Source organism: Bos grunniens, chromosome 5 (assembly GCF_055505025.1).
Source record: "Bos grunniens cultivar Pamir isolate PY7600 chromosome 5, Bosgru_T2T1.0, whole genome shotgun sequence".
Taxonomy (NCBI): Eukaryota; Metazoa; Chordata; class Mammalia; order Artiodactyla; family Bovidae; genus Bos; species Bos grunniens.
The window spans coordinates 65,804,190-65,830,200 of NC_141169.1; the positions used below are offsets into that span (position 1 = coordinate 65,804,190).

The 26,011-nt window shown below is 39.8% G+C and overlaps 1 protein-coding gene across 50 annotated transcripts in view; it reads left to right on the forward strand.

Annotated features, from left to right (window-relative positions):
- ANO4 (anoctamin 4) overlaps positions 1–26,011 on the forward strand; it is a 438,203-nt gene that overhangs the window by 226,714 nt on the left and 185,478 nt on the right. For 36 of the 50 annotated variants that reach the window (XM_086400957.1, XM_086400905.1, XM_086400904.1 and 33 more), the window contains 3 exons: positions 2,575–2,679; positions 15,093–15,229; positions 20,148–20,306. In XM_086400957.1, coding sequence (XP_086257083.1) covers positions 20,173–20,306 — 134 coding nt within the window. In that variant the 5' untranslated portion in view covers positions 2,575–2,679; positions 15,093–15,229; positions 20,148–20,172. The remainder of the gene's footprint in view (positions 1–2,574; positions 2,680–15,092; positions 15,230–20,147; positions 20,307–26,011) is intronic. The other 14 variants (XM_086400907.1, XM_086400908.1, XM_086400951.1 and 11 more) reach the window with 2 other exon arrangements.

The following is a 26,011-nucleotide window of genomic DNA, read 5'->3' on the forward strand; positions in this document are numbered from 1 at the left end:
AGTTGGACACGACTGAGCGACTGAGCTGAACTGAACTGATGCTCCTACCTGTCCTCTAACAAAAATTTATTCAAAATTATGGAATTTTAGTTATGAAAAATTATAGTTATTTAATAGTCACAACTACTACATGATGAGTTTATGAACTTCTATGACAGATACCAGGTAAATAAACTGGCTTCTGTTTATCAGTTTACTTTTAGAAGTCATTTGCTTCTTAGGTTATGTAATGACTTTGGTCCTGGTCCAAAGTCCTGAATATTGGTATATCCTGAACTATTGGAATCCAGTAAAAAGTGTTAAATGTTCTCATTTCTAGCAGCCTGTATTTATGACTGCTTGGATATGAGTAGTTTTAAAGACTAGTTAAGAGCATGCGTTGGTATTGTGTCTTAGTAACATTTTTGGGTAAATTATTATTTCTTACTGCATCTCCTTTTCAAGGTTAGAGTGAAAACTAAATGAGATAATAAAGTAAGTGGCACAGAGTCTGGCTGAAAAGTAGTACTGAATATTCTTTTTTTTTTTTTTTTCTGTCAGTGTCACTGTGAGGTCTTTGGGTCTCTCGTTACTGAGCACAGTGATTAGCCTAAGCAGAGGCTGAAAAGCATCAGAACTTTTCCCTCCCTATTCAAGGTAGCTGACCATGAGAGGGAAGAAAGCATATAGTGCATTCAAATTTTAGACCAGCAGGAATACATCTTTGTTTTTTCTATTGAGAAGCTTAATCTCACAGGTAGCTTCAGACTTTGTAATGAGGCAAGTGCTCGCACGCACTTAAAAATTCACCGCTATGTCTGCATTGCTGGATTATCACTTAAATGCATGCTGGTCCCAAATAATTGACTTATGGATTCCTTCTCATTCCTCAATAGCTAGATAGTTTCTGTAGAAACCTAAAAGAACTACCTGTAGTTGCTTTAATAAATCTATAGTTTAATAAACCTGTAGTTGCTTTAATAAACATAATGGATGGTAAGAGTAATGGCCCATGCAGGAAAGTCCATATAACATTGAAGACCCAGCACGGCCAAAAATAAACATATAAATAAAATTCTAAAAAGAAAAGAGTAATGGCTTCCATTTACTGAGTGCTCATTTAGTCTTCATTGCTGTTCCATGCAACTGTTACTATCACCCCTGTTTCATCAATGAGGAAACTAAGATCTAGAGAGATTCGGGGTTTCCTAAAGAAGAATGTGAATGCTGGTTTGTCTGCCTGCAGAATCTGAGCTTAATAGCTTTATGTGTTGTGTAGCTCTGCTGCCTTTGTTTCATAAGTACTGCATAACCTTGTTAATTCGTTCCATCTACATTAGTTGTAATAGACACTGTTCTAAGTGATGGATTATAGCATGCAGACAAAAGTCCCTGCCCTCCTAAAACTCACCTTTCTATTATAGTTAGCTGCTCAGTCATGTCTGACTCTTTGCAACCCCGTGGACTGTAGCCCATCAGGCCCCTCTGTCTATGGAATTCTTCAGGCACAAATACTGGAGTGGGTTGCCATTTCCTTCTCCAGGGATCTTCCCAACCCAGGCACTGAACCTGGGTCTCCTGCATTCCAGGCCTTTTCTTTACCATCTGAGCCACCAGGGAAGCCCGTTATAATTACTTGTGTCCATTTCCCTCCCAGAATGAATGTTGTTATAAGATAGTAACTATGTCTTATTCTTCTTGAGTTTTAGGGATATAATTAAAGTTTTAATTCAAAGCTGAGAATAATTACTGGGCTTATGAAAGAATTTCATACAAAAATTTTGGAAGCTAGAGTGTGCCCCATTCTATTTATCAGGCTCTCTGTTTATTTTAGCACTGATGTTTAGCCCTTCCAGACTCATCCAATTCTTACCGTTTATTTTAAGAAGCATTTAGAGGTTTATTGTTAACAATAAAGCTACTTTTTGATATCTTAGTTTCTTTGACTTCCTTCAGGGATCTATGGGTGTGCAGAGCAACATAAAAAAATTTCTTTCTTTAGAACACACCAAAAATACATCTGGAAAACCAAGTTCAAGAGCCTTAACTACTTCACAGAACAAATTATAATATTCTGGTATAATTGAAAAGGAAATGATAATAGCAGGGGAAGTCCAACTGTGAAAAAATTGATACCTTTTATCTGTGATATCAGGAATATTGAATCCTGTCTTTTGGATAAATTACTATCATTTTAAGGAAAATGGTCTCACAAAGTGTTAGTGTGTAATGTTCTGTTTTAACCATGTTAGAAGCTGAGAATAATTTAAAGTGTCCTTGGGTGGAGGTCAGCATGCTATATTCCCCACCCATGAAATCATCCATAAATTCTATGAAGTAGGTGGTATTTTAATAAAGTAATTGCCTTATTTTTGCCTTGGAAATACAATTAAACTTTTTTGGTCCCATAAGAGGCAAATGGCTGATAATGTTGCTCATTTTTAAAAAGTCATTTGTCCAAGTGGGAGGATCCATTGGCAAACCAGCTGGCTGTTGGCTGTTCATTTAGATTTTGACATTACTTCTCCTTGGGACCCTGATGCTGGGCTGTCTGATAACCAGTGCAAACTCCAAGAATATCTTTCGTTTCTCTAGAAGGAGGTGTGGATTTGCAAAGCTACCAGCTGGATATGCAAATACTACCTGACGGGCCAAGGAGTGATGTGGACTTTTCAGAGATTCTTAATGCAATACAAGAAAGTAAGTTTCACTCCAATTTTAAATTCACCATGAAAGGAGAAACTATTATAATACTTGGGAGGGGTAATAAAACTAGAAACCTTGGATGCCAAGCTTTAAAATAAAATGATGTCTTAAAGGAGATACTGTGTAAAATAATTTTGAGACCAGAGAGATGGTTAGTAAAATGCCAGTTCGATTTGTGAAACTGAGCCACATAGTACTGGGGTTGTTGATGATGCCTGGTGGGAAACCATAGAGGGGTTATAAAATCTTAGTATGCTATGCTGCCACTGCTGCTGCTGCTAAGTCGCTCCAGTCATGTCCCTGACTCTGTGCGACCCCATAGACAGCAGCCCACCAGGCTCCCCCATCCCTGGGATTCTGCGGGCAAGAACACTGGAGTGGGTTGCCATTTCCTTCTCCAATGCATGAAAGTGAAAAGTGAAAGTGAAGTTGCTCAGTCGTGTCCAACTCTTCACGACCCCATGGACAGCAACCCACCAGGCTCCTCCATCCATGGGATTTTCTAGGCAAGAGTACTGGGGTGGGGTGCCATTGCCTTCTAGTATGCTATACTATTTAGTAAATTACTGGGCCTTATACTTTTTTAGATTCCTTGATTAATCATAATCAAAGAAAAATCTTTAAGACACCAGAATAATATTCCTTCACTCAAGTATCAGTAGTAGGAAGCGTGTTGATGCAGTAAACCAGAATCAGGACTTTATTCTTCAAAATGGGTATATGAAGTCATTGATGCAGTGCTGTGACCAAGAAGTAAATTCCTCTTTTCTAAGCATTTTGATTAATCAGTGTTTACTCTTCTTCCTCTATTTTGTGTTACATAGTTTTCACCAAGAACTTTCTCATAATCAATACATTTGCTCATGTTACAGGTTTAGCATTGAGGGTGGGGGATGTGGTATCACAAACTAACTTATTAACATTTGTGTTTCACTAACAGAGCTCTAATTCTTGGTAATTATGCTCCTCTTTCAATATCAAATAGTGTTATTTAATATTGGATTTGAAGGGTTCAGATCTGCATTTTTTGCTACTTTGAGTTTTGTGACATTGCATTTTTCTGCAATGAAATATAGATTTCTAAATTATATTTCTATTTCTCTATTTTCTTATGAACAGTTTTAAGCATTTTAATTCTATTTATCTTCTTTTGTCATTAAATTACCTCCCCCATCTTACGAGATAATTAATATATCCACTTCATAAATACGACAGTTTAGGATGGAAGAAGGTCAGTGCCAATGTCAATAAGATAAATAGTGGAGACCAACTTAGAAAGGAGGGTCTCCACCTTCCTTTAATTCTTTCAGAAATGTGTTCAGTAAACACCGAGGTGGGAAGGAACCTGGAATTGAAAATAAGACTACTTCCAAGAGAAATACTTTTAATGAAAACTTAAAAGGACCAAGTATTTGTTCTGGAGGGGGGAATCCCTTCATACTCGGTTGCTGAATAAAAGAGAAAAAATTTCCCCAGGAGAATAAAAATCAAATTAGTAGACATTGGAGAGAAATTAACTTTTCACGGAAAGTTATAAAATTATGTAATTACTTCGTTTGATTGAAAGATGATAGATTACACGTTGCTGAAAGGATTATTTTCTAATAAATGATGAATGTTGGCATCTGTGCAAGTGCAGGCAATGAACTTGAACTTTTTTAGGGCTGAATGAGCTTCTGTCAAAGTGAACTAAGTGTTCATAAAACAATTTTTATAGTATTTTTTGTTAGCACATCTTAGTAAAAATTCACTTCTTTATGGTGTTAACTGTTTTATAGTTTAGAATGGTGATCCCTCTGTGAACAGAAGAGTATAAGTTTGTGAGTTTAATATTTAAATTTAAAAGTAAGAAAAAGGAAATATTATTTCATTTTAACACAATTTTTATAGGTTTAAGAATCTTCCAATGTTTGAGAATTTAATCTGTTTATTTTCTTGTTTAAAAAGCAAAGTTTTATGCTAAGTAGGTTTGGGAAGCTACCCACACAGTCTGGGGCATTTCTGGTGAGAAAGATTTCGGCCATTTATCTACCTTCAGTCTCTAACTAGAGATTCCAAATACAATTCAGATGTCTAACCAGGTCATTGAAATTTCTGAGTCTAAAATCACATAGTGTGGTTATTCAAGGGACTGTGCCTTAGATGATTATTTATAGAAATCTTTGAGAGACTGACATATAAAAAATGTAAAAGAAAATATAGGATTTGAACATCAGTAAAACTCATTGTCTACTACAAACATATTAATTGGGATTAACAGGATAATGGAAATATTTCACTGTTTCTTAGGATTTTGTGGACATTTTTGTATGATTTGTATGATCTTCAAGATTGGGCTAGAACACTGTGTGTGTGTGTGTGCGCATGACTGAGATTCTCCAGCCTGAGGAGGAACAGATCCTTCAGTGATCAGGGAATTCGGAGGGTCTGGGAAAGCAGGAGTCTCATTGTCCTGTTTCTTTGTCATATACCTGGTACCTTGAGCAGAGTGTGGAGTGTGGGTGTTGCTGTTCAGTTGCTAAGTCATGTCCAACTCTTTGCAGCCCCATGGACCGCAGCACCCCAGGCTCGTCTGTCCTTTCCTCTCTCTCCTGGAGTTGGCTCAGACTCATGTCCACTGAGTCGATGATGTTATCTATCTCATCTTCTGCTGCCCCCTTGCTCAGTCAATTTTGTTAACGCCTTAGTGACTGAATTCCACTGTAGACTCGCAAAGGGGGCAGCTCAGCAGTAGCCAGTATGGCATGGAGACCTGAGTCATCCCAGTAGATGTTCTGCCGTTTATAAAACCTCTGGGACCTTTGTGCGGTTCTGGATATCTGAGGGTGAGGCATGGGAATGCCAGCAGTGACTGAAATGAAGCTGTCCATTGCAGACGGGTTCTTTGAATTCTCAGATGGGAAACCCATGGATATAGAAGACCAACACTATACAGACTCTGGGGACTCTTAAGTGGCATTCATACCCGGCAGACTTGATTGTGATATAATCCATTAGATTCTAATCTACTTGGGAGGGAAAGAGAGCAAATAGCAAAGTGTTTGGAAGGAGAACTGGGAGGCTTTAAGGATTATTGGGTGATTGTTATGCTGTGAAGTGAAGTGGAAGTCACTTAGTCATGTCGGACTCTTTGCAACCCCATGGACTATACAGCCCATGGAATTCTCCAGGCCAGAATACTGGAGTGGGTAGCCTTTCCCTTCTCCAGGGGATCTTCCCAACCCAGGGACTGAACCCAGATCTTCCACATTGTCGGAGGATTCTTTACCAGCTGAGCCACCAGGGAAGCCCAAGAAGACTGGAGTGGGTAGCCTATCCCTTCTCCAGTGGATCTTCCCAGCCCAGGAATGGAACCTAGGTTTCCTGCATCGCAGGCAGATTCTTTACAGCTGAGCTACCAGGGAAGACCGTTATGCCTGCAGTGTCCCTGTGCAGTCATAAAGCTGTTCTTATTGGTGATGCTCTTGCTCTGTGGGTGAGGAGACTGAGTCATTTCTCAGTGACATCCAGTGAGTCATTCTCAATCCACTTTCTTGAACCCTGATTTACCATTGTATTTTTAATTCATATGGCCATGCTGTTGCAAAGGGGAAGATGAGGGAGAGGAAGGAACTGATAGCCATTAGACATCAAGTAAGGCAACTACCTGTATTATTTTGTTTAGTCCTAAACTCTTTTTGCCCTAATTTCCATATCAGTGAAAGGGAGGTAGTTATAGACGATCTATGCAAAGCCCTTAGTGCTTGGCACACAGTAAGCACTATGGACTTACTGGTGGCCACCTTGTCTTCATTCCTTGCAACAGTCCTCTCTGGTACATTGTATTATTCCCACTTAAATTAAAGCTTGAACAAGTTACAGAATCCAGTCGAATAGTAAGTGGGAGGACTAGTGTTTGAACTCAGGCTTGTCTAAATCCAAAGCTCATGTTCTTTCCAGAGAAGGGGCAGTTATGGTCAGTAGACTTTAGGATTTTTAATGCAGAACAACACTGACCTTGTTTCTAGTTGTGAAAAGGGAACCATGGCTATTGAGCAAAGCTTGGATTAGGTACACAGTTCTTCTCTAAATAGCATTTGCAGGGTTGAAAGAGGTGCCATCATTAGACTCCTTATTATAGAATGACCAAAGTGTCTGTCTATTCTTTAGAATGGAGTAGCTGCGTGAAGAGCTCTTCGTAAGAAACATGCTGTCTTGGGAGCAGCTTAATGATCTTGGCCCCATTACAGAGTGTGCTGTGGGTACCCCATGCTGTCGTGTATGCTCTGTTTTAAAAACGGTATCTTTACAAAGCCAGGAAATGCCAATGGAAAAAAATTTAATAACCACACATTAAAAAAAAATCTCATGACTTGTGTTCTTGTTGTTTTTTTTTTTTTTAAGACATTGTGAATCTTAAAGTATTTCAAGTAAATTTTTCAGGCAGAAAAAAAAAAATGCCAGCTCTCAGATCTATAACTGTTAGGACTCCAGCTTTCTTATCCCAGTTTTTGTTTGGGGAGGTGTTAACATACCCGTTTAATTGTTGCCCATACACTGGTGGAGGTATCCAAACTTTTTAAAGCTGCAGAATCTATTATTTTGTCCCTGCTGCTGCTGCTGCTAAGTCACTTCAGTCGTGTCCGACTCTGTGCGACCCCATAGACAGCAGCCCACCAGGCTCCCCCGTCCCTGGGATTCTGCGGGCAAGAACACTGGAGTGGGTTGCCATTTCCTTCTCCAATGCATGAAAGTGAAAGTGAAGTCGCTCAGTCGTGTCCGACCCTCAGCGACCCCATGGACTGCAGCCTACCAGGATCCTCTGTCCATGGGATTTTCCAGGCAAGAGTACTGGAGTGGGGTGCCATTTTGTCCCTAATATATTTTTACGTATATCATCAGTGTTTAGGACAGATAACTGAGCTATTTGGAGTTGGTGGGGGGTAAAAGGTGTAGGACTTCCCCACTCAGTTTCCTTTTTGCCCCTTCCATGGCCCCTGAAGTTCTTCCAAAGAATCCTGGGATTCCAGGGAACACACTTTGAAAACCACTGGCCTATTAGAAAGGAATAAAGCCAGCTAAGGAAGGATTTATGTCTTTTCCAATTATCTATTTTAAATATTCTAAATTAGACCCTCTTCTTCTTGGTTTACCAGGTAGCCTCTGCCTTAGGGCTGTTATCAAAATCATTTGAAGAGTAATGAACATCTAGAGGGTCCTAGGCTTACTAGTGCCATATAAATGCAAAGCAGTGTTTGGTTTTTAAAATTCCAGTGGCTCAAAGCTGTGTGTGCTGCTGTGTGTGTTCCTGGATTTTTAAAAGCATTTAATTTGATCTATTCGTTAAATTTTTAAAAGCGTCAGATTTGTCAGGGTACAGCTGTGAAGTCTAGCTTGATTCAGATCAGTGTTAAAATTGTGACAAGATAATTGTTTGCTGGTGAAATGACTTCCTGTTCTTGAAAACCAAACAGGATTTAAGAAGAGTAGAATGCCTTCCACAAAAACAAGGAGCTGGCTGGAAATAGCCTGCATTTGGGAGTCAGAACTGGGTTGGAACTCATCTCTGTCACTTATGAGCTGTGTGAGCATACTTAGCATCTTTGAACCTGGCTTCTTTCTCGTATTAACCTGTCCTGCAAGGTGTTCTGAAGATTGAAGGAGAAAACAGACCTCACAATTCTTCATACACAGTCAGCTCTGAATAAACTGTAGTCCCTTCCCACTTCCTTCCTATTTGACCTCTGAATTCAAGAGAAAAACACATTCTTGCAGGTAATGGCACTGAGGTAGTTAGAATAAGGGGGGAAAAAAGCAATTGATATAATCTTAAGCTAGCTTTTATTTATTTTAAAATGGGCATTGAGCACCTCCTATTTGCTAGCCCTTGTGTCAAGTTTGGAGCCATCTTGGGCCTTCATCTGAAAGGGACTCTAGATGTATAGATGAGCTGGTTATAAAACAGCCAGGTCAGCGTTCAAACTGAGACATGAACAATTTTTTTTTATTATTCTAAATTATTCCTGGAGGTGTCCTTTTTTAAATTTTCTAATGAGGCTATGAGGTCAGTATATAATACCTTCAGAACTCTGAGTATCAGATGTAATCATTTGGAACTCAGGATAAAAATATCAATAGTATAATGAACTGACACTCTGCAGAACAAATATAGAAACTCAGATTATATTGCACACAGCCCTTTCATGTCTTCTTCAGTGACCTATAATTTCACTGTATTTTCTCTGCCTCAGAAAGTGCCAAGATTAAAGAACTATAATGCCGAAGTGAGGTTTTATTTATTTATTTTTTTGAAAGAGCTGTGAGTTGAACTCTTTGATTTTTTTGGTATTTATTTCTTACTCTCTTTTAGATTGTTTCTAACACAGTCTAAAATAAACATTTGCTGTGTTTTTCCAATTGCCTTTATAGCATTGATTCCTCAAGTTCATCCTCTTGTCTGGAAGTATGAGGCTTTCTACTTATGTCTTGGTCATGTTTATACCTTCAGCACCTAAGCTCAGTGTTGGTTCAGTGAACAAGTGGCAGAAGATAAGCAATTCATTTCTTTGTTTTAGCCCTTGCCATATGTTTGCAGTCTCTTTTCCCAAGAGAGTTGAGCTAATATACAAAATTATTTTCACTGAAAGAATATTTGAAATAATTGCAAATATTTGATAGTAGATTTAGTACCACTGTGGCAAATTTGCCCTCCCATCACATGAGGGAGGTCAGGATCTCCGTGCTTCCTGGTCCTTTGCCTTCTCTGATCTGCTTCCGTTCTGGGAGAGTAGAACAAGCCAACCCTCAGAAATCTTTCTCCCTGTTGCCTCTCTCCTCTGCTTGACTCAGAGTCAGTAGCTGATTTTTGGTCTCCCAGGCAATTTCAGTTTCTTGGCCCTTGTTTAGTTGTTCAATGTGAGTCCCTGCTGTTAGTTCCTGGGTCTCTTTAGGGTAAGTGGCTGCTTCTTGCTAGAGAGTCATTTGGGTATCTTCCTGCTTTCCCAAATATGTGGTATCCATATGCCAGAACCCATGTTACCTGCCCAGTTGTGTTCACAGGGCTCTTCCTGAGTCTGTATGCAATGCAGGTCCATATTTAATTAGAATAGAATTTTTGCATTCCCTCTCTCTCTTTTCTCCCTCCCCCTCCCTTCATCCTTCTCTCCCTCCTTCTCCCTCTCATTCCCTCCCTTCCTCCCTCTCTCATCATTCTTAATTGACTCCTCAGAACATTTGGCTCTCTTTCTTATTTAATGAGCCTAATCACAGAGTTCAACCAGGCAGATAATTATCAAACATTTCTTAATTTGAGAAACAATGTATGAGGGAGGCGATGGGATGTATTAACAAGTGACCTTGTTTGGATGAAGAGGAGCTTTGTCACGTCTGTCCCAAAGGAGGAAGAGGTCCTGCTTCTACCTCGGCTGGACCAGGAGCTCTTGGAGGGCAGGGGTCCTGCCTGTTGTGTCCAGTACTTGAACCCCGGTTTCTGGTCAGCGTAGGTTTCGATAAATACTTATTGAATGAGTAGATTTCTAAAAATTGGTTAACTTCACAGTTGGAGGATATTTTCTTTAAAAAAAAAAATGAAAGTTTCCATTAAAGGGCATTGTACTTAGTTCCTCAAAATTGTGTTGCAGTTAAAGCGGATCTATCAGTGACCATCTATCAGTGGTGAACTACTGATGAAGGTCACGTTTCTTCTGTCTTCTGTGGAGTGTTTACATGGCTTCTCTGATGACTCAGATGGTAAAGAATCCACCTGCAATGTGGGAGACCTGGGTTTGATCCCTAGGTTGGGAGGATCCCCTGGAGAAGGGAACACCTACTCACTCCAGTATTCTGGCCTGGGGAATTCCATGGACAGAGGAGCCTGGCAGGCTACAGTCCAGGGGGTCGCAGAGAGTTGGACACGATTAAGCAACTTTCACTTTCACAGTTGGAGGTTGTTTTCTTTAAAAGAATGAAAGTTCCTATCAAAGGAGATTGTACTTTGTTCCTAGAACTTACATTGTAGTTAAAGCGGCTCTATCAGTGACAATGGTGAAATACTGATGAAGGACATATGTTTCTTCTGTCTTCTGTGGAGTGTTTACATGTTCTGCAGTCTTACTGATCACGTGTTTAGCTGAGCGTTTTCTAACACTTCAGCGTTTCTTATCTTGGCTGAAGCTCTTGAAGTACTGGCAGGTGATAATGGTGCCTTCGTATCACTCATTCTCTAAAACTCAGAGACGTACTGATTTCCCTTGAGCACTCAGGTAACACCAGTCCCATAATATTAATAGCTTCCAGACAGTAATTCTGATGGGCAGCAGTAGGAAAGCAAAGGGCTTCTCTCCCTTTCCCCAAATTAACTGGTCCCTCTGGAATAAAATAGTTGGACCTTTAATGCAAAGCAGAACCTCTCAACCTCAGCACATTAACATCTGGGCTGGAGAACTCACTATAAGGGCTGTTCTGTGCATTGTAAGATGTTTAGCAACATCCCTGGATTCTTCCCACTAGATACGACTGGCACCACCCTGTGAGAACAAATTCCTCCTAGACCATACAAGATGCCTTCAGGGTGACAGTTTGGGGCCAGTTGAGAATCATAGATGTCAAAAGCTTTCTTGAACAGATTGTGCCAACACCAGAAGGTGATACTGGTGGAAGATAATCTGGTAATTTTCTATCTTGGCAAAAGCATAGGATGAATGAATGAATATTCGAGTTTCTCCCCAATGAGGGTCAGTCACCATGACAAGAATCTCAGTGTCTGTCGTCTTTAGCTTCCCTCTCTCTCTCACATCTCATCCCAGTCCATCCCTCTGAACAACCACTCCAGCTTGTAAATGCGTCCTCTGCCTTTTTGTATTGGTAACGCTAAAGTGCTGACTTAAGGTCCCAGAGTCTAAAACTGACAAACCCAACATTTCTCATGGATTTGCCATATGTCAGCCACCCTGCTGACATATGCAAATATATCTCACATAATCTTCTTAGTCACCCTTAGAGAAGGTTTCTGTACCTGTCTCACCAGTGAGGAAATGGGAGCACAAATTCACACAGCTAAGGGGTGGAGTTTGAAATAGTAATCAGGTCTTCCCGTGTTAAAAGAATATTTTGATCCTATTCAGATATAACCAGTAGAAAGTCATCATTATCTCCTTGAAAATTTAATCAATATCTACTTGAAATGATGGAGCTCCTAGCTTGTAACAGTTGCATTAGGAGAAACATATATGCATGGTCCCAGAGTCATAGAACGGTGAAGAAAAGTACTCTCACACATCATAAGACAGTGACCGCTTTGAGGTCATTCTGTGTGGGTGCATGCAAAGTCGCTTCAGTCATGTGCAACTCTTTGCTACCCCATAGACTGTAGCCTGGCAGGCTCCTCTGTCCCTGGGATTCTCTAGACAAGAATACTGGAGTGGGTTGCTGTGCCCTCCTCCAGGGGATTTTCCCAACCCAGGGATTAAACTTGGCTCACTTATGTTTCATCTCCTACACTGGCTGTTATTCAAAAAAAATGAGTTGAGGGCTTATTCCTTGCCTGGATCTCTGTATACTAGTCAACACAGACAGGCTCCCTGTTCTTTTGGAACTTAAGTTCTAATAGGGTAGACATCCAACATTTAAGAAAACAAATGAATAAATAATTCAGACTGTGATACATGCTGGGAAGGAAATGAGCAGAGAGAAGAGATGGAGGGTACCTGGGTGAAGCGCAGCTTCTTTACATAGGGTGGTCAGGGAAGTGGTCTTTGACCTTAACACCTCCCACAACATACTGTGCTTCCTCAAAAATGTCAGTGCTTCTACTTGAGCACCTGGTCCAGTGTAGATGCTCTTAAGCCTTGGTTGTATGAAAAGACCTTGATGTTTTTCATTTGTAGCCTCAATAAGTGTATTAGTTCCTTTTTTTTTTTTTTTTTTTGCTGCTGTAACAAATTACCACAAACTTAGTAACTTGAAACAGCACAGATTTCTTATCTTACAGTTCTGAAGGTCAGACATCTTCAAGGTGTCAGCAAGACTGTGTTCCTTCTAGAGGTTCTGGGGGAGAATCTGCTTTCTTGCCTTTTCTATCTTCTAGGGCCACCCCGGCATTCCTTGACTTGTGACCTTGTCCTCTATTGTCAAACTCAGCAGCATCCTATCTTCCCGTGTCTTTATCTGATTCTGACCTTCCTGTCTCTCTTGTAATTACATGGTCCTATCCATATAATCCTGGATAATCTCCCAGGATTTTTAATTTAATATTAATTTAATCTTAATGATTTAAGATCCTTGACTTAATTGCATCTATGAAGTCCCTTTTCCCATATAACTTTATACAGTCATTCATTCCAGGGATTGGTCACCTTTGGGGGCCATAATTCAGCCTGCTACAGTAAGCAGTAAATGTTCATTTTATTCCTGTGTCAATTTTATTTTACAGATAAAAAACTTGCAGTTAAACGAATTGCCCAAAATCACACACTTGGATCCTGGTCACCCCATTACACTCTTGTTCTTCATATCACTCACCACACTTCACATTTCTTTATTTTTTTTGTTATTACCAAAAGAGCAGGAAGACTCATCACTTTTATTCACCAAGATTCAGTCACCACACATCTCTGCCTGACACAGTGTGCACACCTCTAAAATTTTTTTGGATGAAAGAATGGATACTCTTTCATATGCTTGTGTAAATAGAACTCAGTCTTCTATGAATTATTCTAGTCAGCAGCTTCTGATAGGTTAAAAATCCTTAGTTATTTTTAAAGCATCAAAGAAAAAGTGAACTTCAATGTTGTTCTAAAATTTAAGTCAGTATAGAAGGGACCTCAAAAACAAAAATAAGCAAATGAACTTAATTAAATTTAAAAACTTTTGCACAGCAAAGAAAACCATAAGCAAAATTGGAAGACAACTTATGAACTCAAAAGAAAATATTTGAAAATAATGTGACTGGCAAAAGCTTAATTTCCAAAATATATGAACAGATTTATACAGGTCAATATCAAAACAAAAACAAAACAAAACTCAATCAAAAAATGGGTAGAAGACCTAAATAGACATTACTCTAAAGAAGACATACAGATGGCCAACAGGAACATGAAAAGATGCTCAACATTGCTAATTACTAGAGAATGCAAATCAGAACTACAATGCAGTATCACCTCACACTGGTGCAAATGTCCATCATCAAAAAATCTACAAACAATAAATGCTGGAGAGGGTGTGGAGTAACAGGAACCCTCCTCCTCTGTTGGTGAGAATGTAAGTAAGTGCAGCCACTATGAAGAACAGAATGGAGGTTCCTTAAAAAAACTAAAAGTTGTCATATGATCCAGTGATCCCACTCCTGGGCATCTATCCGGGAAAGACAAAAACTGTAATTTGAAGATACTCGCACCCAATGTTCATAGCAACCCTATTTGTAGTAGATAAGACATGGAAGCATTTAAATGAAAACAAAACATTTTTGTTTTTTGTATTCTCCAATATAAAATGAGATCTTAAGTTGCTGTACATATATACAATGGAATATTACTGAGCCTTCAGTTCAGTTCAGTTCAGTTGCTCAGTTGTGTCTTACTGAGCCACAGAAACAAATTTGAACAAACAAGAACAAATTTGAGTCAGTTGTAGTCAGGTGGATGAACCTAGAGCCTATTATACAGAGTGAAGTAAGTCAGAAAGAGAAAAATGAATATTGTATATTAACACATATGTATGTGAGCTAGAAAAAATGATACTGATGAACCTGTTTGCAGGGCAGCGATAGAGATGCAGACGTAGAGAATCGACTTGCGGACACAGTGGGGAAAGGAGAGGGTGGAACAAATTGAGACAGTAGCACTGAAGCCCATATATACACTACCATGTATAAAACAGATAGCTCGTGGAAAGCTGCTGTACAGCAGAGGGAACTCAGCTTGGTGCTCTGTGATGACCGGGATTGAGGGGGAGCGGTGTGGGAAGGAGGCTTAAGAGGAAGGGAACATATGTATACTTACAGCAGATTGACATTGTTGTACATCAGGAACCAGCACAACCTTGTAAAGCCATTATCCTCCAATTAAAAATTTTAAAAAATATGCAAAATGAGTTCTTTGAAGTTTTAAAGAACCCATGCTAAACAACTATATGAAGGAAAGCTAAACAAAACAACACTTCCTGTTATCATGAAGACAAATTATATTTATATTGTGGAGATCCTTCACTTTACTTCACATTGTCTTTCACCTTGGCCTGATGGAGACACTATTTGGTTAACCACATTTTACATTTGACGTCCATTTTTCTTAGGAAATAATATATCTGTCATTCAAGGTGTCATTGAAACAATGAAAAACTATGAAGCCAGAGGGAGATGTCTTTACTTTTAGTATTGCTTTTAAGATCCCAGATTCTTGACTTGACTTGTAATGTATTTACTTTGGTTCTAGTGGCCAAGGATGTCAATATTCTTTTTGATGAATTAGAAGCTGTCAACAGTCCTTGCAAAGATGACGACTCTCTCCTTCACCCTGGAAATCTTACCAGTACTTCAGATGATGCTAGCAGGTTGGAAGCCGGGGGAGAGGTAAGAGTATGCCATTTCATAAAAACAAAATTCTTGATCCAGGCCAGAACTGGAGAAGTATATTCCAGTGGATTGTTTAAAGTCATCTCATTGAACTGGGGGCTCCTGGGGGAAAAGAAGGGGTGAAGTCTTATACGCTTTTGAAAACCTCTGGGGGTCTAGCACATTTCAGGAATCTGAAATCTACTTAGCTCAAAACAGACTTTCAGTGGGTCATGCACTTCTCTTATAGCTAAAGGCATTTAGCTTATACAAAGAAGATTTTTAAAAACACTCATCATTTTAAAATGATTTACATTTTAGGTATTGCTAAATAGTCAAAAGTTAGCTTTACAAGAATGGATTCCCTGTTGAAATCTCCCATCATGTGGAACAATGATGTAAAGTGGACCAGCTCTCGGTAGACTGTGTTGTCTGCAGCCTCTTTGAGTTCCCATTCGCCTCTGTAATCTGGAAACTAAGATTACAGAAACTCATTGCAATTATAAACAGACCATCTGTTCATGTGTTATTTTTTGGGGAAAAAAAGTATTTTGTTAAAAGCATTCGCTATTGCTCAGCTGTGTCTCAGTGGAGTTTAATATCTTCTTTGTATATGCACTTTGTATATGGGTTTTCCTAGTGGCTCAGTTCCGGAAAAGGCAATGGCACCCCTCTCCAGTACTCTTGCCTGGAAAATCCCATGGACGGAGGAGCCTGGTAGGCTGCAGTCCATGGGGTCGCTAAGAGTCAGACACGACTGAGCGATTTGACTTTCACTTTTCAGTTTCACGCATTGGAGAAGGAAATGGCAACCCACTCCAGTATTCTTGCCTGGAGAATCTCAGGGACGGGGGAGCCTGGTGGGCTGCCGTCTATGGGGTCACACAGAGTCAGACACGACTAAAGTGACTTAGCAGCAGCAGCAGCAGTGGCTCAGTTCAGTTCAGTCGCCCAGTTGTGTCCAACTCTTTGTAATCCCATGGACTGCAGCACACCAGGCCTCCCTGTCCATCACCAACTCCCACAGTTAACTCAAACTCATGTCCATTGAGTCAGTGATGTCATCCAAGCATCTCATCCTCTGTCATTTGCTTCTCCTCCTGCCTTCAATCTTTCCCAGCATCAGGATCTTTTCAGATGAGTCAGCTCTTCCCATCAGGTAGCCAAAGCATTGAAGTTTCAGCTTCAGCATCAGTCCTTCAAATGAATATTCAGGACTGATTTCCTTTAGGATGGACTGGTTGGATCTCCTTGCAGTCCAAGGGACTCTCAAGAGTCTTCTCCAACACCACAGTTCAAAAGCATCAATTCTTCAGCACTCAGCTTTCTTTATAGTCCAACTCTCAGATCCATACATGACTACTGGAAAATCCATAGCTTTGACTAGATGGACCTTTGTTGGCAAAGTAATGTGTCTGCTTTTTAACATGCTGTCTAGGTTGGTCATAGCTTTTCTTTCAAGGAGCAAGCGTCTTTTAATTTCATGGCTGCAGTCACCATCTGCAGTGATTCTGAAGCTCAGATGGTAGGTAAAGAATCTGCCTGCAATGCAGGGGACCCGGATTCTATCCCTGGGTCAGAAAGATCCCCTAGAGAAGGGAATGGCTACCCACTCCAATATTCTTGCCTGGAGAATTCCAAGGACAGAGGAGCCTGGTAGGCTACAGTCCACGGGGTCACAAAGAGTTAGACGTGACTAAGCGACTGACACTTGTATATGCACTAGGTTTAGGTAATAGGAACACGGATCAGAGTCATTAATTTATTGTGTATTCTTAATGCTGTTGTTATTCCAGAAGCTGTTAGCCAGTGAAAGGATAACACTTTTGAGCAGGAAAAATTGTTTACTTCTATCAAACTTCCCAGACCTCTTTCTATAAACACCATACACTACTTATCTGTGTGTGTGTGTTTTAAGAAAAAAACTCAGTCAGCATTAATTCACACAGAGACTTTGGATACCATAATATGACACAAAGTAAGGACCTTGAAAGGCACCTCACAAAGCAGCTAGTCTAATCCCCTTAATTTAGAGGTGATTGAACAGTCTCAGGAAGATTAGGGCTTTGCTAAACCTTCTCTTGAAGCCTCGGCTGGTTCTGCAGATAGATGGTAATGTGCTAAATCTACTGAATAGTTCCCTTGCCTGGCAGATGATTGCTAAGAAAGTGTTTATTTGGGTGGGCTTCTGAGCAGAAGCCAGAAATAGTGATGATTGATCATCAGTTATAAATACCTGCCCAGGTATGAGACATGTTATTTCCATCTCTCCCAGCTGAGATTTTCCTTTTGAATGAGGTGGCATGCATGGCACTGCTGCAAGAATATGGACTCTAGCAATAGCCTTGGAGGTCTGGCATATTGTTTTTCTTCATACTGCTATGTAGAAACTGATATATACTGTGATCTCAAATTTTTTTGTGTTTACACTTACAGTTGACCCTTGAATAATGTGGGTTTGAGTTATGTGGGTGCATCTATCTGTGGATGTTTTTCAGTAATAGATATTATAGTACTATATAGTATGTGGTTACAACCATAATGTGGAGAAACCATGGATATGAAGACCCTGCTCTGACTATAAGTTACAAGCAGGTTTAATCCTTGTGCTGTTTATAACTATATACACAAATATCACAAAGAAAAATATTTGCTATGGTGGGCAAAAATGGTTGAGAGACACTGACTAAAAAGTATTTCTAAAACCATCAAACTACATGTAGTCTCATCCTTCTCCCCTACCAGATGGACTGTCTTCCTGAATTTTTGCATTTTTTATTACCTTGCTCTAAAAATCATTTTACCATGCATACATATGTAGCCTTCCAGAGAAGGCAATTGCAACCACTCTAGTACTCTTGCCTGGAAAATCCCATGGATGGAGGAGCCTGGTAGGCAGTTCATGGGGTCGCTACGAGTCAGACACGACTGAGCGACTTCACTTTCACTTTTCACTTTCATGCATTGGAGAAGGAAATGGCAACCCACTCCAGTGTTCTTGCCTAGAGAATCCCAGAGACGGGGGAGCCTGGTGGGGTCGCACAGAGTCGGATACGACTGAAGCAACTTAGCAGCAGCATATGTAGCCTTAACAACTTATTTTACGTTGATTTTGTTTTGTGCTTTGTAAAAAATGATATCATGCTGTATAAAGTCTTCTGTGACTTGCTTTTCTTCTGTCAATGTTGTTTTTAAGATTTTGCTTACTATAAGATGTATCATTCGTTCTTTTTCCCTGCTGTATAATATTCTATATGACTATACAATTTATTTATGTTCGCCTATTCATTGATATGTATTGATTCCCATTTAAAATTTTTTCTCTTATGAATAATGCTGCTGTGAACATTCATATACACATTTAATGGTTTGTCAGGAATTTATTAGGGTTATGTATGCCAATGTTCCTTCCAAGGAGTAAGCGTCTTTTAATTTCATGGCTGCAATCACCATCTGCAGTGATTTTGGAGCCCAAAAAAATAAAGTCTGACACTGTTTCCACTGTTTACCCATCTATTTCCCATGAAGTGATAGGACCAGATGCCATGATTTTAGTTTTCTGAATGTTGAGCTTTAAGCCAACTTTTTCACTCTCCTCTTTCATCAAGAGGCTTTTTAGTTCCTCTTCACTTTCTGCCATAAGGGTGGTGTCATCTGCATATCTGAAGTTATTGATACTTCTCCTGGAAATGTTGATTCCAGCTTGTGCTTCTTCCAGTCCAGTGTTTCTCATGATGTACTCTGCATAGAAGTTAAATAAGCAGGGTGACAATATACAGCCTTGACGTATTCCTTTTCCTATTTGGAACCAGTCTGTTGTTCCATGTCCAGTTCTAAGTGTTGCCTCCTGACCTCATACAAATTTCTCAAGAGGCAGGTCAGGTGGTCTGGTATTCCCATCTCTTTCAGAATTTTCCACAGTTGATTGTGATCCATACAGTCAAAGGCTTTGGCATAGTCAATAAAGCAGAAATAGATGTTTTTCTGGAACTCTCTTGCTTTTTCAATGATCCAGAGGATGTTGGCAATTTGATCTCTGGTTCCTCTGCCTTTTCTAAAACCAGCTTGAACATCTGGAAGTTACTCCTTGGAAGGAAAGTTATGACCAATCTAGATAGCATATTCAAAAGCAGAGACGTTACTTTGCCAACAAAGGTCCATCTAGTCAAGGCTATGGTTTTTCCAGTGGTCATGTATGGATATGAGAGTTGGACTGTGAAGAAAGCTGAGTGCAAAAGAATTGATGGTTTTGAACTATGGTGTTGGAGAAGACCCGTGAGAGTCCTTTGGACTGCAAGGAGATCCAACCAGTCCATTCTAAAGGAGATCAGCCCTGGGATTTCTTTGGAGGGAATGATGCTAAAGCTGAAACTCCAGTACTTTGGCCACCTCATGCAAAGAGTTGACTCACTGGAAAAGACTCTGATGCTGGGAGGGATTGGGGGCAGGAGGAGAAGTGGACGCCAGAGGATGAGATGGCTGGATGGCATCACTGACTCGATGGACGTGAGTCTCAGTGAACTCCAGGAGTTGGTGATGGACAGGGAGGCCTGGCGTGCTGCGATTAATGGGGTCGCAAAGAGTCGGACACGACTGAGCGACTGAACTGAACTGATGCCAAGTTCAGTTTTACATGATGATGTTAGTGTGTTTTCCAGTGTTAGTATATCAGTTTTCACTCTCACCTGTAGAATGTCAGTTGCTCCACATCCTTGGCAACTTTTGATATCATTGGGTATCTTTAAGTTTTGTTCATTAGACTGAATGCTTTTTCCGATTTTTATTTTGTGTTCTGTTGTTTACATTTTTCATTAATAAAAGTGTAATTTTGATAAAACACAAGGAACATTCATTTAGTTTGAGTTATTCTTTAACATTACTCAGTCAAGGCTCAGGGTTGAGTGTCTTAAACTGGTCCCTTTCTCTTTGTGTGCAGACAGTACCAGAAAAAAACAAATTAAATGGCCTTTACTTCAGAGACGGAAAATGTCGAATTGACTACATTCTTGTGTACAGAAAATCCAACCCCCAGATGGAAAAGAGAGAAGTATTTGAAAGAAATATTAGAGCAGAAGGATTACAAATGGAGAAAGAGGTAAATGGTTTGCCTGAATGAGAAAAGTATATATATTCGTCAGTTCATATCAAGAGACAATTTAAAAATAAGCAGTTAGTAGAGTAACTGAATGTTTCATTTTCTGAGGCTTTGCCAATCTGCAGTGTATGGAGAATTTTCCTTCAGTTAGACTCTGCAGCACAATTTGCCTTTGAGAGCATTTTGATATCCAAAGATTTCATAAAAATCAAAATATTCCAATTAAATGGATTGTTTCAAAGTGTTATTTTACCTGACTTCCTACATCTGCTGCCTCTCTATGTTAATGGTGGGTTCTATTGGGTTCACCAAAACGTTCATTCAGGTTTTCCATACCATCTTACAGAAAGCCTGAATGAACTTTTTGGCCAACCCGATATTCACATGGATTTTAAAAAAAAACTTTGGATAAAATGCAATCAGCTGACCCTAGAGGCTCTTTTTACATCTCAGGAAACATCATGGGTTTGGGTATCCTCACACACTGGAAGAGACTGTCTGGCTGATTTGGCCAAAAACATCCGAGACTTACAAAGTGTTTCTGGTTTTAAGAGATGTTCAGGATGTTTTATCAGGTTCACAAACTCAAGGGTTACCTTATTAGTGTTTACTCTTCCCCCTTCCCTCCTCCTCCACAGGGGAAGTTTTGAAGAAGGTATAAGAGACCCAGCCAGGCCTCTGATAATAACCCACAATGGGACTGTTGTGCACCCAGAAACGCTGTGCACTTTTCTAGAACTTGGCCCTGTTTGCTGGATTACATAACTCCTCTCACATTTTCCCTAAACATTGTGCACAGCTTCTGGAGTTTTTCATAGTCAAGAAGAACATGTTGCAATTAAAAGTGTTTGCTTCTGCTGCTTCTCTTCAAGGCTGAAGGATGGATCTTTGAAGCCAGGCATCCCTGTTTTCTTTGTATGGGAAGGGTTGCATGCTGTTCCTGGGACTCTTCTGATAAATAGGGTTTTTTCAGTTCCGTTTGACTAGCCTCAACCCTGGAGCATTTATAAAATAGAAGCAGTGTTTTTCTGGAATGTCTCCAAAAAGAGAATTAGAAAAACGGTGAGATGAGTATGGCCTTAAGGGAACAGGTTCTCATTCTCAGGAAAGTGGAAGCAGATTGCTCAAAAGACTGCTTCAGTTGGAGTTTCCCCTGGAGCAACAAACAGAGTTAAATATGTTGCTTTTTCCATTTTTGTGGGATTCTGGAAAATCTTTCCTATACCCACTGGAATATACATTTGATAAACCTTGTTCTTTAGATAAGTTGTATGTTGGTATCCAGTAGACAGTTGTGTATTCTTTTCTTAACATTAATAGTGCATTAATATTTTATCCCTAAAAATCATTTCTTCATGTCTTATTCTAAGTTTCAGAATTTTTATATAAAAAAATAAAAGATCTGAATTGCCGCCTGATCTAACGAAAGTCCTTCCTGTGATCCATTCTGACTCTGTCAAAGTTTTGATTCCTGTTAAAACTAAGTAGCTTTGTTCAGTTAATGAAAGATTTATATTTTAAGCTTCATCATTGTTCTCTCCATTTCTGGGGCTTCTTTTGTGTAGGTCTTTTCAGTGTCATTTCATGACTTTGAAAAGTTAAAACTCAAAAAGCCTTATACTTTTACAAATAATGTACATTACTAAAGAGTTGACAGCTCTCCCGTATGTTTCCTGGAAGTCTTCTGTACTGCAATATTCAGCTGCCAGAATTAGAGTGGGTAGCTAAGGAAGGTTTCTCTGCCTTCTAATGGGAACTTTTGCTGTGCAGTCCAGAGTTGACCAGAGTATGTTAGATGGATGGCTCATATGATTTTAGTGGCTTACAATAATTTTGTTTGGTTCTAATTTTTAGAAATTTTAATAGCTAGGTATTTATTTTAATTATGGAAATAATAGCAATTGGGAAGAGTGATATCACCATCTGGCAGACTTCATTCAGCGCTTATCTAATGAACACATAAAGAAGTTGTGGTACATATGCACAATGGAATATTACTCAGCCATAGAAAGGAACGAATTTGAGTCAGTTCTAGTGAGGTGGATGAACCTAGAGCCTGTCATACAGAGTGAAGCAAATCAAAAAGAGAAGAACAAATATGGTATATTAATGCATATATATGGAATCTAGGAAAACGGTACTGATAAACCTATTTACTGGGCAGCAATAGAGACGCAGACGTAGAGAACACACTTGTGGACACAGAGGGGGAAGGGGAGGGTGGGAGGAGTTGAGAGAGTAGCATGGAAACATATATATTACCATATGCAAAATAGATAGCCAGTGGGAATTAGCTGTGTGATGCAGAGAGCTCAACCTGGTGCTGTCTTACAACCTAGAGGGGTGGGAGGGAAGTTCAAGAGGGAGGGGACATATGTATACCTATGACTGATTCATGTTGATGTATGGCAGAAACCAATATAATATTAAAAGCAATTATACTTTAGTTAAAAAATAAACACTTATCTAAGCATCTCTTTCTCCTCTTTCCCCCAAAAGTTTTTCTCTTGGTGGCAGCTTCCCTGCAGTGTTCTTTCTACTACCAAAAGTTTGGTTTTCCTCTTTTTGGAAGCTTTTTCCTAAGCAGCTTCTCCCTGTGGCCCACACTCTGCATAAGCAGCACAGTTTGACTCTCAGTTCCATCTCCAAGCTCTGCTTTGTATTTTCATGGTCTCAGCCGGCTCAGCAGAAAAAGGGTCTCTGCAGGATCTTCCTTGCTTAGAGGCAGCAGGAAATTATAGCTAAATTAATTTTCCCTGTCATAATTAATTAAAATAAAATGTCCCTTGTATGAACAGCAAATCTTCATCTTTATTTTTTTTTTAAGAATTGCTTTTTATTAAACCATCAGAAGCATTTTTGAGCTTCCCAGGGGGCACAGTGGTAAAGAATCTACCTATCAGTGCAGGAGATGCAAGAGACGTGGGTTTGATCCCTGGGTCAGGAAGATCCCCTGGAAGAGGGCATGGCAACCCACTCCAGCATTCTTGCCTGGAGAGTCCCATGGACAGAGGAGCCTGGAGGGCTATAATCCATGGGGATCACAAAGAGTTGAACATGACTGAGTGTACGCTTGCATGCAGAAGCAGTTTTATTTAAATCAAGTATTCTCATAAACAACTGCAATAGAAAGCCAGCAATTTTAATAGCTATTTCAACTTCCAGAAGTTATTTCCACCTTTTATACATAAAACAAAGAATTTAGTTCAAGGTGAAAAGGAAAACCCAGGGGACTTCCTGTGAATCCATGTATACCTGAAATGATGAACCCTGAATAAATTTTATGAATTATTAGTATCTTCTTCATTAGTTGTGTGTCATGATGTCCAATAATTACAGAAAATATCTCACAGACTTAGAAGCTTTTATGTCCAAATCAGCAAAGACGGGATCTCTAGTTGAAGTTTAATAGGAGAATTCTCATCTCTTATAACATTGAGAATCATGAAACACAATCAGGAAATTCTTTGATTCATGATAAAAGCGAGGATCCAGTCAAATTTCATCTTTCTTGAAAATCTAACCCCCTACCTATCCAGTCAATAAGTAAGTGCTTGCTTTAGCACCGTGGGTCTTTAACATTCTGTAACTCATCTCTCATGTTAGTTCAGAGAAAGCAATTGATAGCCAAGTTCCCAAATAAAATATCAAATCCAAGTGATTTTCTTCTCAAGTGTCTATTTAAAGAGACTCTCTTCTTTAAAGGTAAACTCATGTTTATAAACCCACATTTTCTATTTTAGTTGTTTTTTTTTTTTTTTTTTCATTTTTAATTTTGTGTCCATCATTGACTCTTTGGTACCCATTTGAAATCAGTATCAATGAGGTTTATCTTTTCCTTTTTATAAGGGGTCAGGTTGTGGATGACTTTGGAATGTATGAGTACCAATTAGATTAAAGGAGCACCCTTCCTCTTTAGAATCATGCAGAACATAAGGGAAAACTCATATCATCAGGTGTTTACAAAATAACTGTAATTATATAAATCATACCATCTTGATGGTATCTTGATACCATCATAATTCACTCAACAAATACTTATTGCACATTCACTCTCTGCTAGGCACTATCTTAAGCACTAAGAACACAGTAGTGAATGAAACAGACAAAAAATTCCTGCCCTGTTGGAACTTGAGAGCAAAGTAAATAAGTAAATCTATGTAGAACAACAGTAAATGCTGAGAAAAAAGTAAAGCAGGAAGTGTTGAAAGGGGCTTATAAATTTATAAAAGTTAGTAAAGATGGCTGTCTCTCCCAGGGACCAAGAAAGCACATACAAAGGCCCTGAGGCAGGAGGATGCCCGGTGCATTTATGGAACAGGGCAAAGGCCAGTAGGACAGGAATTGACTGAGCAGGGTAGAGAATAGTGAGAAACTGTATCAGAGAGGCAATGGAACAGATGGCATCAGATCTTTGAGATCGCTGGGCAACTTTAGTTTTTCTCAACATGACATGGAAAATCATTGGATGGTTTTGAGCCAAGGCATTATAAGATGTGGTTTCTGTTTTATTAGGGCCACTCGGGTCTAGGGAAGAAGCAGAGATGCCAATTAGGAGATTTGTTGCAAGAATCCAGGAAAGACGTGATGACAGCTTGGCTAAATGCACAGCAGAGGAGATGTTGAGAAGAGTAGTGAGTAGAGCCTGTGGGATTGCAGATAGATTGAATGAGTGATGTGAGAGAGGAGGCGGCACAGGTGATTCAGCTGTCTGTCGTACACTGTTCGTTTAAAGAGTTAGAAGAAAGGAATCACCATTTACAGGGAAGCAAAGGGAAGTGAGTCTCCTTGTAGATGTGTTAAGTTTGAGGTGTTCCGGTGGTGCAGATGTTGAGTAGGAGGGAAGATTGTGGAAGACAGGGAGAGATCTGGGCTGGAAATAGACTTTTGGATGATAGGAGTCAGCAGAGAGGAGCTAGAAGGAAACCTTGAGAGTGTGGTGTTCGGAGGGAAGTGTGTCAGGAGGGAAGGACAGTTGTGTCCACTGCTGCTGATGGAGTGAGTGAGATAAAGACTGAAAGTTAGTCATTGAATTTATCATCATGGAAGGTTTTGGTGAGCTGGGCAAGAGAAGTTTCCACAGAGAGGTAGAAGTGAAAGTATGACTAAAGTATATTCAAGGAAAGAACGGGAGGAGAAAATGTGGAGAGAACAGATAAAAATAGCTCTTTGAGAGAGTTTCACTGTAAAAGGAAAGAGACTGGTGTAAGAGGTGGAGTCAGATCAGATCAGATCAGTCCCTCAGTCGTGTCTGACTCTTAGCGACTCCATGAATCGCAGCACACCAGGCCTCCCTGTCCATCACCAACTCCCAGAGTTCACTCAGACTCACGTCCATCAAGTCAGTGATGCCATCTCATCCTCTGGCGTCCCCTTCTCCTCCTGCCCCCAATCCCTCCCAGCATCAGAGTCTTTTCCAATGAGTCAACTCTTTGCATGAGGTGGCCAAAGTACTGGAGTTTCAGCTTTAGCATCATTCCTTACAAAGAACTCCCAGGGCTGATCTCCTTCAGAATGGACTGGTTGGATCTCCTTGCAGTCCAAGGGGCTCTCAAGAGTCTTCTCCAACACCACAGTTCAAAAGCATCAATTCTTCAGCGCTCAGTCTTCTTCACAGTCCAAATCTCACATCCATACATGACCACAGGAAAAACCATAGCCTTGACTAGACGAACCTTTGTTGGCAAAGTAATGTCTCTGCTTTT